The sequence below is a fragment of the Phocoena phocoena genome, chromosome X (assembly GCF_963924675.1).
Source record: "Phocoena phocoena chromosome X, mPhoPho1.1, whole genome shotgun sequence".
In the NCBI taxonomy this organism is placed as follows: Eukaryota; Metazoa; Chordata; class Mammalia; order Artiodactyla; family Phocoenidae; genus Phocoena; species Phocoena phocoena.
In genome coordinates, this window is record NC_089240.1 from 11,543,774 (window position 1) to 11,556,549 (window position 12,776).

General features: G+C 38.6%; 1 protein-coding gene across 3 annotated transcripts in view; it reads left to right on the top strand.

The window, feature by feature from the left end:
* GLRA2 (glycine receptor alpha 2) overlaps positions 1 to 12,776 on the top strand; it is a 195,797-nt gene that overhangs the window by 37,984 nt on the left and 145,037 nt on the right. For 2 of the 3 annotated variants that reach the window (XM_065900364.1, XM_065900366.1), the window contains exon 3: positions 4,683 to 4,750. In XM_065900364.1, coding sequence (XP_065756436.1) covers positions 4,683 to 4,750 — 68 coding nt within the window. Of the gene's footprint in view, positions 1 to 4,682; positions 4,751 to 4,845; positions 4,914 to 12,776 lie in introns of all 3 variants that reach the window. The other variant, XM_065900365.1, reaches the window with a different exon arrangement.

Consider the following 12,776-nt stretch of genomic DNA (forward strand, 5'->3'; position numbering starts at 1 on the left):
AGCAACAGAAAGACAACCCACCCAATACAAAAATAGACTTTTCTCCAAAGAAGATAGCAAATAATCACATGAAATGATGCTCAATGTCATCAGTCGTTAGGGAAATGAAATTCAAAGCCACTTCACACCTACTAGGATACCAATTATCAAAAAATGGAAAGTAAGCACTGGTTAAGATGTGGAAAAATTAGAAGTCTTATACATTACTTGTGGCAATGTAAAATGGTGTAGCCAATGTGGAAAACAGCATGGCAGTTCCTTAAAAAGTTAAACATAGAATTACCATATGACCCAGCAATTTCACTCCTAGATATATACTCAAAAGAATTGAAAGCAGAAACTCAAACAATTCATTGCAGCATTACTGACAATAGCCAAAAGTTGAAAACAGCCCAAGTGTCCACCAACAGAAAAATTTTTTTAATGTAGTATATACATACAATGGATTATTACTGAGCCATAAGAAAAGAAGTTCTGATACATGCTACAACATGGATGAACCCTGAAATCATTATGTTAAGTGAAAGAAGCCAGACACAAAGGACAAATATTGTATGATTCTACTTATATGAAATATCTTGAATAGACAAATTTATAGAGACACAGAGTAGATTAAAAGTTGCCGGGGGGCTGGACAGAGAGAAGTATGGGGCACTATTGCTTAACGGTTACAAAGTTTCTGTTTGAAGTGATGGAAAAGTTTTACAAATAGATAATGGTGACGGTTGCACAACTTTGGGTTTGACCTAAGAAGTTTTATTAATGGACTAGAGTTGACATTTCAAGGAACACTCATGAAAGACTGAACGAAACAAAGAAATGATTTTGATCTTGAAAGGGAGAAAAAATTGATCTGCAGGAACAAATCCCCTTTGTTAAAGTGAAGACCACTTCAGCAGGACTTGAATGGGGCCTGAGTTTCTGGGACCAACAAGGTCCCAGGTGGTGCTGATTCTGCTGATCTTCCAACTCTGGTGTGAGTAGCAGGGGACACAATAGTTAGGATGCACTATTCACAGTGATCCTATTCCCTCTTACAGCGAATTTGATCAATTGACCCAAAACTGAAGATGTTAACGAGCAATAATCAATAACTCTATTATCCCTCTCAAGTAGCATAACTAATTTTACTTGGGTTACCAAAACAAATGCCTTACTCCAAAGAAGACAGCCTGAGAGAGATATTTAGCAACAAAGAGGATCAGTATGGGATGAGGCTTGTTATACCTTGTGCTGGGGGTCAGGGAGGGGAGCCATCTTTCCAAATCCCTATGAAGTATTCTAAATATATTTTTTACTTCCATTTATACTTGAGTTATGGCAAGGTTGTTCTTTCTCATAAGAATAAGGCAAAAAATAAAGGAAGAGAGTGAGAAAGAAAGGAAAAGAGGGAGGGAGAGAGGGTAGACGGGAGAGAGGAGACAAGGAAGGAAGGGAGGGAGGGGAGGATAGGGATATGAGAGATTAGATGTCTACATAATTCTTCTTCCCAGTCAAAGTCTCATCCAATTCACTTTGGAATATCTTTGCTGATAAACCAATTAGATGAGGTTAACTAGTGTTAACTCTTTCTGCAGTTTATAGAACACATTCATTCGCTGGGGATCACATCTAAGAATGTGTTCTTGTTAATTAGAACACCTTAGCAGATTACTGGGCTAAAACAGAGGAAAGGTTGTGCTGGCACATGTCAGGATAACTCTTAAAAGTGAAAAATGATTCTATCATTCAACCCGAAAAATTTGCAGGCATATTCCCATATTTAGGTAACTTCTATCCTTAGAATGAGTCTATTGGCCTCAGGCATTTTATCCCTGTAGTTTAAAAAGGTGTCCCTAAAGTTAGGCAGTTTCTGCCTCTTACAAACTCTGTGGCCTTTGGAAAATTAATGAATTTCCTTTATGCCTCAGCTTCCTCATCCGTAGAATGGGGGACATGGAAGCATGTAATTGCTGAAGAATGAAATAAGGCACTCATTGGCATGCAGCGAGGTTTTAATATATGTGGGCTCTTATTACACGCATGTGCTAATCCCTTATCCAAAACAAGTTATTTTTTTTCTTCCCAAGGTTTTATACCCAAATGCAAATGAACCTTAAGGCAATGCCCAAGATTGAAGTGATCAGATGTGAAGGATTAAATTATCCCAGAAATGTACAAACCAATGGGAAATACCATGGTTGGCAGGTCAGAGGATATTATGCAATGAATCCAGCGCAGCAAAGGGGTTTAAAGTTCAGGTTTTTGGAATCAGAACGATGAGACATTGAGTCTCAGCTTCTCTAATTACTGTGGCATGACTTTAAGCAAGTCACTTAACCTCTCTAACTCCCAGTTTCCTCATCTGAAAATATTTATTGGAGCAGTAAAACAATTCCTCTTTTGTGAGGATTAAACTAGGTAATTTTTTTAATGTGCTTATAGTACAGTGTGTCAATATGTGGTGGCTTAAAAAATATTTTGAATTCTAGCAATATGCTCACACTGTCATTTACTGGGAACGTTAGAAACAGATATATGATGGTAGGACCCAGCCTTCTAATTGGTTTCAAGCCAGGTGGGGAGTCCAGACAATCAGATAATGTACAGTACGAGACAAACTACATTTGGATTTTCAAATTCTTCCTGTTAAGATGACATTTCTCTCTTTCCTGTTTCTTTTCCCACATCATTCATTTTCTACCTTGCATATAAAAATTCATGAAAGTTTTCCATCCTAAATTGGACCATCTAAAAGGAAATATTTTCTTGTGAACAGAGGAAAAAAAAGCAAAGATACATAATTTCTCATGACGTGCCTCTACCTTGTCTAATGTATTTCTTATTAGCAGAAGAATATATTTGTTATAGAATAAAATTCTATGGCCAAGAAAGAGACTCTTTTTGGTTTTCGTTTTGCTTTGTTTTGTTTGTTTTGAGTAACCGAAACAGAAAAACAAAATCAAGTAGAGTAGGAAGTGACCATGGAGAGGAAGTCAAGTTGGCAGATGCTGAATAACAGAGGGATGAACTAAAAGATGGAATATTTCAAAGATGCAGGCTGAAAATGCTTTGGTAATATGGTGGTGCCTATGATTCCACGCCTGCAAACACTTCTTAAAAAATAAACACATTGTTTTTTCATTAAAAACAGAAAAGTTGGGCTTCCCTGGTGGCGCAGTGGTTGAGAGTCCGCCTGCCGATGCAGGGGACACGGGTTCGTGCCCCGGTCTGGGAAGATCCCACATGCCGCGGAGCGGCTGGGCCCGTGAGCCATGGCCGCTGAGCCTGCGCGTCCGGAGCCTGTCCTCCGCAACGGGAGAGGCCACAACAGTGAGAGGCCCGCGTAACGCATAAAAAAAAAAAAAAAAAAAAAAAAAAAACAGAAAAGTTAGTTATGTTAAAAAGAAAAACAGCTCAATACATCTCTTCTACCCAAACTCCTTGCTCCTTCTTTTACCAAAACTCCTTGCCTGGGGGAGTACATTAGCTGTTGAGTCCTTTTCCTTTCCTCATTTTGAGAACTCAACGTGGACTTGTACAAGTAAAAACATGGCGCTCAAGTGTGGCCACAGCTGTGTTTTACTACCAGCCTTTGAGGGAGGCCTCAAGTCAAACTCCTCCTCGTTCAGATCCTACTGGCTTGTTGGGTACTGAGCCAACTGGGGTGTACCTTGCACCAGGTTGCTGAGCCTTTGTCAAGTGAAAAGAGACAAATTTCCACAGGGGAAAGCAGTGAGTTCATGGCAGTATGAGCCATTTCTTATCTCAGAAAGCATTATGGGGAAACTACATGAGGGCAATAAACATATTGCTCAGCATAACATGAAACCGGAAGTCATCAGGAAGTGATTTATCTGTTGTCAAAGGGCAAAGAGTCTGTGGCCATACCCCTCGAACACGCCTGATTATACCTGATCTCTGAAGCTAAGCAGAGTCAGGCCTGGTTAGTGCTTGGATGAGAGACAAAGGGCAAGAGGAAAGAGAGTTAGTCCCTCCGTCTCTGGAGGAAAAAGTAGGCTCTTTGTTTATAGCACATTTAGGATTAATAAATCTTTCTTTACAGTATATCTACTGAGGCGACAATCTGGACATTAAGTGACACTGCTGTGTTTGGTTCTTAATAATGAGCTAATTTTCTTTGATTTTGTATTTCTGTGCATCATTTTTCATTGGGGGGGGTCACAGTATATAAAGAAGGAATAGGGTAAATTCAGAGGTATCAAGAGAATCAAACTAGATCCACTGATTTAAAGGGTATCGCATGAAAGGAGGTGGATATTCCTGACCCATCCACAGTTCAAAACACAGCTCCATTTGAACTCATAAACGTGGGCTATTTCATCACCATGGGCACCTACCGTTGACATCTACAATGTTGATGAGCCTAAGGTCAAAGAAAGCCACCCACCCAAAAGGCAATTTTGATAGCAACTACTGACAATGAATTCCGTTTAATAGTCTTCAGCTTATATTTTCCAAATCCAAAACTCTTCAGGGTAAGTTACTGCATAACTGTCGTTATTGGAAATGCTAGTGGGAATGCTATCACTGTTAAGCTCTCTGGGTAAAACTTTTTTTTTTTTTTTTGCAATCTCACCATCATTTTAATTTTGTTTACATCTCTAGTCATTTGCACAGATGTTGATGGAGCTGTATTTTTGCTTCAATGTCTATTGCAACGTTCTTATTGCGTTCTGCAGGTCCTCCAGTAAACGTTACTTGCAATATTTTTATCAACAGTTTTGGATCAGTCACAGAAACCACCATGGTAAGTGCTACAACGCCACCGGCAAGAGAAAAACGTGACTTGATTATGCCATGAACACAACCTGTCAAATTTTCTATTTATTGTTCAACTTGCAGGGCCTCCTGTAAATGTTACCTGCAACATATTTATCAACAGCTTTGGGTCAATAGCAGAAACTACAATGGTGAGTGGGACTGAGCACTGAAGCCATCGTGTGAAGGAATGGGATATGCGATCAAAGAGTACTGTTGTATATTTGTAGGACATTTACTGAGTGCCAATTTCCAAGTTCATTCACCTCTAGAAAACAATTAGTTATTTATTTAAAATTCAATAATCTTTTATCCATCATGCCAGAGAAATTTTGGAAACACGTGATGTTCGGTTAGATTTAGGTAGAATTATCAGTATTAAGCATGGTTTACAGTTAAGGATATTTAAATATTTGCATCTCCAATGTTTCAGAAATACAAATTTCAAAGTTTGGGAGATATTTTTCATATAATAGGAAGTTTTAACATAAGCCTCAGACATGCTACATTTAAGACAGGGGTCCCCCACCCCACCCCACCCGGGCCTCACACTGTTACCGGTCCGAGGCCCGTTAGGAACCGGTCCGCACCGCAGGAGGTGAGTGGCGGGCTAGCGAGCGAAGCTTCATCTGCCGCTCCCCATCGCCCGCATTACCACCTGAACCACCCAACCATCCCCCTCCCCCCGCCCCACCCCCGCTCCATGGAAAAATTGTCTTCCACGAAACTGGTCCCTGGCGCCAAAAAGGTTGGGGACCACTGATTTAAGATATACGCCAAGGAGCTGACCTTACAATGAACACACACACACACACACACACACACACACACACAATTTGGTGGCAATAGAAAGTTGTTCCAAGTCCAAAGCAATTACATCACATGCATGGCTTTTCGAAAAAAAAAAAAAAACATAAACATAAAAAACTAATAAAAAACCATCACACTCTAAGTGCAGACATGTTTCACATACATGAAAAAGATCTCAGATACTGTAAAATCCACCAAGATTCCTTATCAATGTCAAGATGGTGTTGTTGCCTGTGACACAGCCTATTAGATAAGTAGGCTTACAGTGCTAGACTACTGTGTGGAGATTACATTTTGGGTAAAACATTTTCTTGGCCCCCATACAATTTAAGTCCTAAGTCAATTGGCCGGTTTAAATTTTCAGTACTATGTAAAGTATACAGTCATATTATTGAATGAGATCGAAAAAAACTATAGTTGAGCGTGACTATACTACTATGGTGGCCGATGTCCTAGAAACACTCAAGAAGTGAAATAATGAGCATAATGCCATTGAGAAGTAAAAAATAGCGTTCCCCTGTGTTTATGAATTCTCTCTTTTAGGCTACCAGGATTGTGTTTAACAAATTACTGTACTTTTTGGTGTCCTTAATGTTATAAAAGAATAATTTACCTCTTATCACTCCTTTCTACTGGCAAGTCAGACATAATGCAACTCCACTACCCGTTTTAATATTATTCTGACACAGCATTGTCCAGAAACGAGACTTTTGGGGCTTTGACAGTATGTAGTGCATTAAGAATTTTACCCAACCAGGATAGTTTTGATGGGGTTATTAAATGACTCATAAGAAAAGCTGAACATGGAAAGGAGACTCCAACTCTGTACTTGGCATTCAGTTTCTGTCTCTCCCCTCCTGGTTTTATCCTGGTAACAGAGGGGCAAATCTTCCAGCCGCCCAAATCACTATCACCAGCTTTACACGATGGCATTCAATGACAATATTTGCACGACCTAACGCTGATTGCATTAATTAGACCCTTAAGTTGCTTTGATTAAATCTCCTTATTGCATTTTACCCTCAGTCAAAAATGTAAATGTGCACCTTTTCAGTGTGCATTAATGCAAGAAAAAGCTAAATATTTAAGGAGATGAAAATGGAAACGATGGATATCCTTGTTCTCCTGTGTCTTTAAGAGCTACTGAAGGTGTTTAATAAATGGGCTGCTTAGGTGCTTCTTGGCCACTTATTAAGGTGTCCTTTGTCATGTTTCCCATGCAAAACTTTGGAAATCATTGTCCAAGCGTAATATCAACGGCCTGTCTATTCTGCTGTATGAGACGCACTGAATCACATGATCAGGAGAATGATCAGTGTGCTGTGCTTCTTTTATTTATTTCTTGGCTTCTGATGTAATGACAAACTGAATTTGGCTTTTAAAAATATCTTTTATTTTCTTCAATTATGGCTTTTGTGTGAAACTAAAAAAAAATGTTTTTTGCAACTCCACCATGCTTAAATCAAAGAATAAATCATGTCAGGTAGGGTAGGGACTGGCAAACATTTTTCTCTAAAAAGCCAGACGGTAAATACCTAAGACTTTGAGGACCAGACAGTCTCTGTCACAACTACTTAATTCTGCCCTTTTGGCATAAAAGAAGCCATAAACAATAGTAAGCAAATGGGTGTGGCTATACTCCAACAAAAACTACTTATAAACACAGGCTATGGCCAAATTTGGCCCACAGGCCATAGGTTGCCAACTCCGGGATCTAAGGCATCACTATTTAAAATGGGCATTATTCAGGGGCTCATAAGAACATGAGAATTGCTCCACCTTGAAAAGGTCTTACTTTCCCAGACCCCTTAGGCCCTGCCTGGGGACCTACCTGATGTACCCACAGGGTGTCATCACAGCCTGAGCTTCCCTTACCAAAACCCTGAGATTCTACCATCCACGAACATTCTCACAAAATGTGACTCAAAAGAATGGTCAAAAAAGTTAAACAGAAACAGATTCTTCCTTGAACTGTCTTTAGCTGGAGTCAAGACATCAGACCTTTAGGTTTTATGCACAGTAATATATGTAGTCATTGAGGACGTTGATTAGTGCTATGGGCGGGGGATAATAGTTTTGCTTTCTCTATGTTTTCTGGAATGATTTTTTTCCAAGAATGTCTCAGAATTTTGAGTTTCTGAGCATGTTGATTTCCCTCTCTTCCCTCATGTCCCACTCTTACCCCACAACCCTTGATAGCATTATTGAAGGATTTAGTTTGGATGTTTGTTTCTAAATAAGAGGCAATCATTATCTGTTTTAAGAATGTGATATGACTTTCTTTTGGTTCTATCCAGTCTGCCCTCTTATGTTTGATGAAATCCCACTAAATTACTGTTGGTACTAACTGCCCACAAAGATTAGGCTCACTTACAGACACAGTACTGCCTCTTACTCCTTTGGTATGTCAGAGTTTAAAGACTGCTCACAGGACAATATATGTGTGTTATTCTAAGGAGTATTTTTATGGATCATTATGATCATGCACATTATTTCAAAATATGTTCATTAAGAGTCACAGGGATCTGGTGATGTTCATTACTAGCTGACCCTGTGTTAAAAGTATTCAGTGGAACAGTTTTTTTTTTTCCTTATGATTCCAAAAGACTCAGAAGACCAGTAAGGGCTGTATGATGAGACAGGTTATCTTTCGGTTTCGGAACGTCAGTTTACCATTGCCTTTTCTTTCTTTCCCCTTTTCCTTTAGCTAGTGATGGCAAGTGAATTTACAGGATGAGGAGTGTATTTGCAACAGCCTCCTTCCTACTATAAGGGCATAGTTTGGGAATATCGATAATGTCAGTAAAGGTCAAGAGTATTTGCATGCCATCTGCATACAGCTGTCCCCAAGGTTGGGCCATTAGAGAATGGAGAAGAGATAGTCTCCTCAAAGCTTCCAAATGACTGCCTGGAAGGATGTGGGTGAATAGAGTGTGATTTGGACCTATGGGTGCTGGAACACTCCCCACGCTACGGCAGCAGACTCAGACCCTTTCCTCATTTAATATTGAGAGACTGCAATAGGGGGAAGGGGGTAGAAAGAGCTGAAGGTGTACAAAACGTGTCCACTTGGAGAGCATCTCCAGAATATGATTCCAGCTCCCCAAACTCTTCCCCAAATTCCACATGCTCTGCTGGTTACCGCTACAGGGTGAAGAGTTGTTTTATCTCCGATCTGAAATCACTTTCCTAAAGAACTGGATAAGGTGTAGACAGCCCCTTAGGAGAATGCACGCTACGCTGTAACTGCTGGAATGACATTACAGACCTTTCATTCTATAGGTGCATAAGCAACTCATAAGGAGATGCTAACTTACCAGGAATAGCAGGTAGCTACATTCCTTATTTCTGAATTTTTAAGGGAGAACCAAGAATCTACCTAACATTTTGTTAATCTGAGATATAAGGTGTCCTTGGTCTCTAAATTAACAATGCAATGTTAAAACCTGGATTCATCATAAAGCGACTGCCCCCCCTCCCATAATTTCCAATTCAAAGCTAACTTCCCATATTCAAAGCTAGCACAGACTCAAGATGATGAAAACTTCACTGCAGTGTAGCTAGAAGCTAAAACTAAAGTGCCATATAGGTCTGTGGGAAATCCACAAAGCATATCTTTGTCTATAATAACTTTATAACATAACTGGATTGAAAAATATATACCTATAAAAATAAAAAGAGAGCAGTAAAGTTTAATAATATTTATGAGACAGAGTGGCAATCTCTATGTACAAATGCTACACTAAATATAATAGTAACAAAATAATTCAATTTAAGGAAACAATCTTTGTGGCAATGGGCATAGAATTAGAAGGTACCAAGAAAAGTAAAACTTTAGAAATTCTAAATTTGATATGAAATAATAGTATGGAATATAGGTACTTGTATTAACTGTGCTAAGAATATAATAAAGATTCTATGACTTACACATAGCTTTTGAAAAAATAAAAGATATGTGTATGTATTTACACACATACACATGTGCACACATACATATATATATATAATATATATACATACACACACACTTTTTAATTTGAATTTTTCTATTACCTAATCTAGTACCCAGAGAGTCAACCATAGGAAAACAAATTTTAATACAAGGAAATACGTCATTTATTTGAAGTAGAATCTGTCTCTGGAGAGAGAAGGCAGTATAAAAGAAAATTCAGTCTACACTTAAGCATGTCTCTTAATATTTACTTCTTTAATATTTCATTAAACCTAGAAGCAAAAATAAAGACAAAGAAAGGCTACAGAACAATATAACTATCTCCTGTGGTTTGGAATATCTTGAGAGAATAAACCTATCTGTAAATAAACAGAGGTGATGCATAGATAAATCATGCATCAAATTTGTACCCTACATTGAAAATGATAGTGAACTGAAAGAATTACAGGGGCACAGCCCCGGAAAATCTTTGCTTTGGCTATCTACTTCTCTATATCCTTGGGCGTCCTTTTCTATTCTTAAAGGTTTTAAGGGTTGCCATTTATTTTGGAATAATGTATAGCATCATGGAAAAAATTATGGAAAATTTTAATTCCTATACATTATAAAGAACAAACACTCCCAAAATATCTAATAAAAGTCTTGTTTCATATAATTCCTGTCATTGTGGAGTAAAATGTATTTTCTCCTCTAACTTTTCCACTTATTCTTGCTTATGAATAGGCTAATTAATTTATTTTAAATTAACTGTTAGATATTTAATGGTTCTATTGTGATAAGATAGATTCAGTGCTCTTTTTAAAGTTCTGATATTGGGAGAACCTATTTTATTATTTTAAATAGATAAAATTCAAAATAGAAAAGCAGGAAACACTGGAGAAGAATACTTGTGGGAAAGACTTTTTAAAAAGATGTATTAATACATTAGCTGGGAAATTTTATATTGAGATTTTTTTTTAAAAGGTCAATGTTTTCATATTGTATGTCACCAAAGTAATATTCTCTAGAGTCTCTCAAAATGCATCTTTAAATCATTCTCAGGTTCAAAGGAGGACTGCAATGATGTTGTCCTGGTGATTCTGCCGCCCAGTGCTCGCTATCTGGCGTCTCATGGCCTCTCCCATTCTATGTTTCCTTCCTGGGTGGGGGGCCTCAATGGCCTCCCAAAGGCCTAAGAAATTTAACCCATTCACCTCTGTTATTTCCAGCTGTCATTACTTCTTGTACTTAGAGTTCTTCTACCTCCAGAATTGGCTAAGAGATGATGTCCTCTTCTTTCCTACTGAAACAAGCTCATAGACCCCCACACACAAAATTTTATGAAGGATAATTGGTTCCCACCCTAAGGGAAATAAAAGGGGCAGATGTCACACAGTGAAGACACTGCATTTTTTTCCTTCAGGAAACCTTAAGAAAATCTCACAGTTGATCTATCCAGTGCCTATTTATACGCAAATTGGATTATTATATTTTCAATAGCCCCTGTTTTGATTTTCTACAAATCACACATTCCCACTCTTTACTCACACAAAACTCCAAAGGTTCCAGTCACTCCTGTTGCCAATGAAACACTGAACTGGTAATCTCTTTCCAGTTACTACCCTCTGGTCCCTTTGGACAATCCCCAAAATGCAAAATATGTGATGGGGAGAACTTTGAGGTTCTGCCATCCTCTTGGCTCACTCATGGAAGGAGGGGGCAACCAGTGAGCAAACAGAATGGGGTGGAAGCCTGGCTGGCCTCACAAGAGCACCCTCTTAGGTCTGGGAATTTGCTGTGCGAGCCTGGTATAATCCCAAATAAAAGTCAGCTGATAAAATTTTCCAAGTCAGAAAGTCCTTATGTTGTACAACAAGGAAACGTACAGTTATTTCTTTTAATATTTCAGCTTTTCCTAATAAGCTGGGTTCTGATGACTGATTTTCAGAAGTTAGTAACTACTTGATTATTAGCATTCTTTAAACCCACAGTGGGCACTCTTTCTAAGAACTGCCATTTCCAAAATACTCTACCAGCCTGATCATCAGGATGGCTGTATTTGGGGGGCAAAGTCATGGGAATTTGGAGAGTTTGGTAATAAGCAGAAGGAACTGGATTTGAAGCTCTCTTGCATACACCCTGATCTTTATAACTTACTTACAGATTTTCTTTTGGCTCTAAAGGGATTGACCAAAACTGACCAACCCGAGGTGGTCTCCATTGTACCTTATAAAGTAACCAACCATCTGAGTTTTGCCTAGGACTGAGTGGGTTCCCTGAAAATTTCATGTTTACCTGAGGCTAAAATGGGAAAGTCCTCAGGCAAACCAAGGACATGTTTGGTCACTGTTAGAGAAAAGTAAACAATGTCTCAAAATCCAGGTGCCCAAACAAAGATGTGGAAACAAAGCAAATGAAGGTGAAAAAGGTAAAGGAAAGAGAGTAAAATGGGATGAGTATATATCACCCTAAATGACCACAGTGGCAGATGTGGACCACTGTTAGCTCTGAACCATAGTCCTGCTTGACTAGGGAATACTGTTGAAGCCTTTATTGGGTCTGCTCTGTCAAGCGAAGCAACAGTTTCCATGAACCTAAAGACCTTTGAGTAGAAATCCTCTGAAGAGAAGTTACTGATTCATTAGCACAGAAGAAAATTCCCATGCCAAGTGGGAATGACAGGGTGTACCTGAGGCTCCCACAGGGAGGAACACCTTTATCAAAAGGTGCTCAGCTTAGGGAAACATGAAAAAGATTTCTGTTTTGAAATCTCCAGTTGACTACTGTAGATACAACCCATTCAGAGGAATGATAAAATATTTAAGAATTTCCAAAGTAGCTGTAAGGGAATTATCTTGTCAACATGAACCATCTTAATATTTATGTTGATGAATTTAAAAAATATTGGCCCATCATGTCAGAGTTTTATGATAAGATTTCTACTACCGAAATTACAGAGTGGGTTTTCTTCTGCCCAGAGCATCTGAGCAGATTGAAAATAGAGATCATGTCATTTCTGATTTGGAAAATGAATAGGTTTTATTTGACAATCTGCTATCACAGACTGACTCCTGTACTTATCATTACCTTTTTCTACAGCAAAATCAGATTGAGTTAGTATTATTTCCTTCCAGAACGATTAAGTGAAACAAAAATTCAACCAGCTCAACTTGTTCCATTAGTGTTCTGCTTTGGTCAAGTCTTCTTTCCTTCTCGTCTCTGTTCCCACTCCTAACAGAACTGAGTGGTTTATTTTGACCAAGATATACACAGC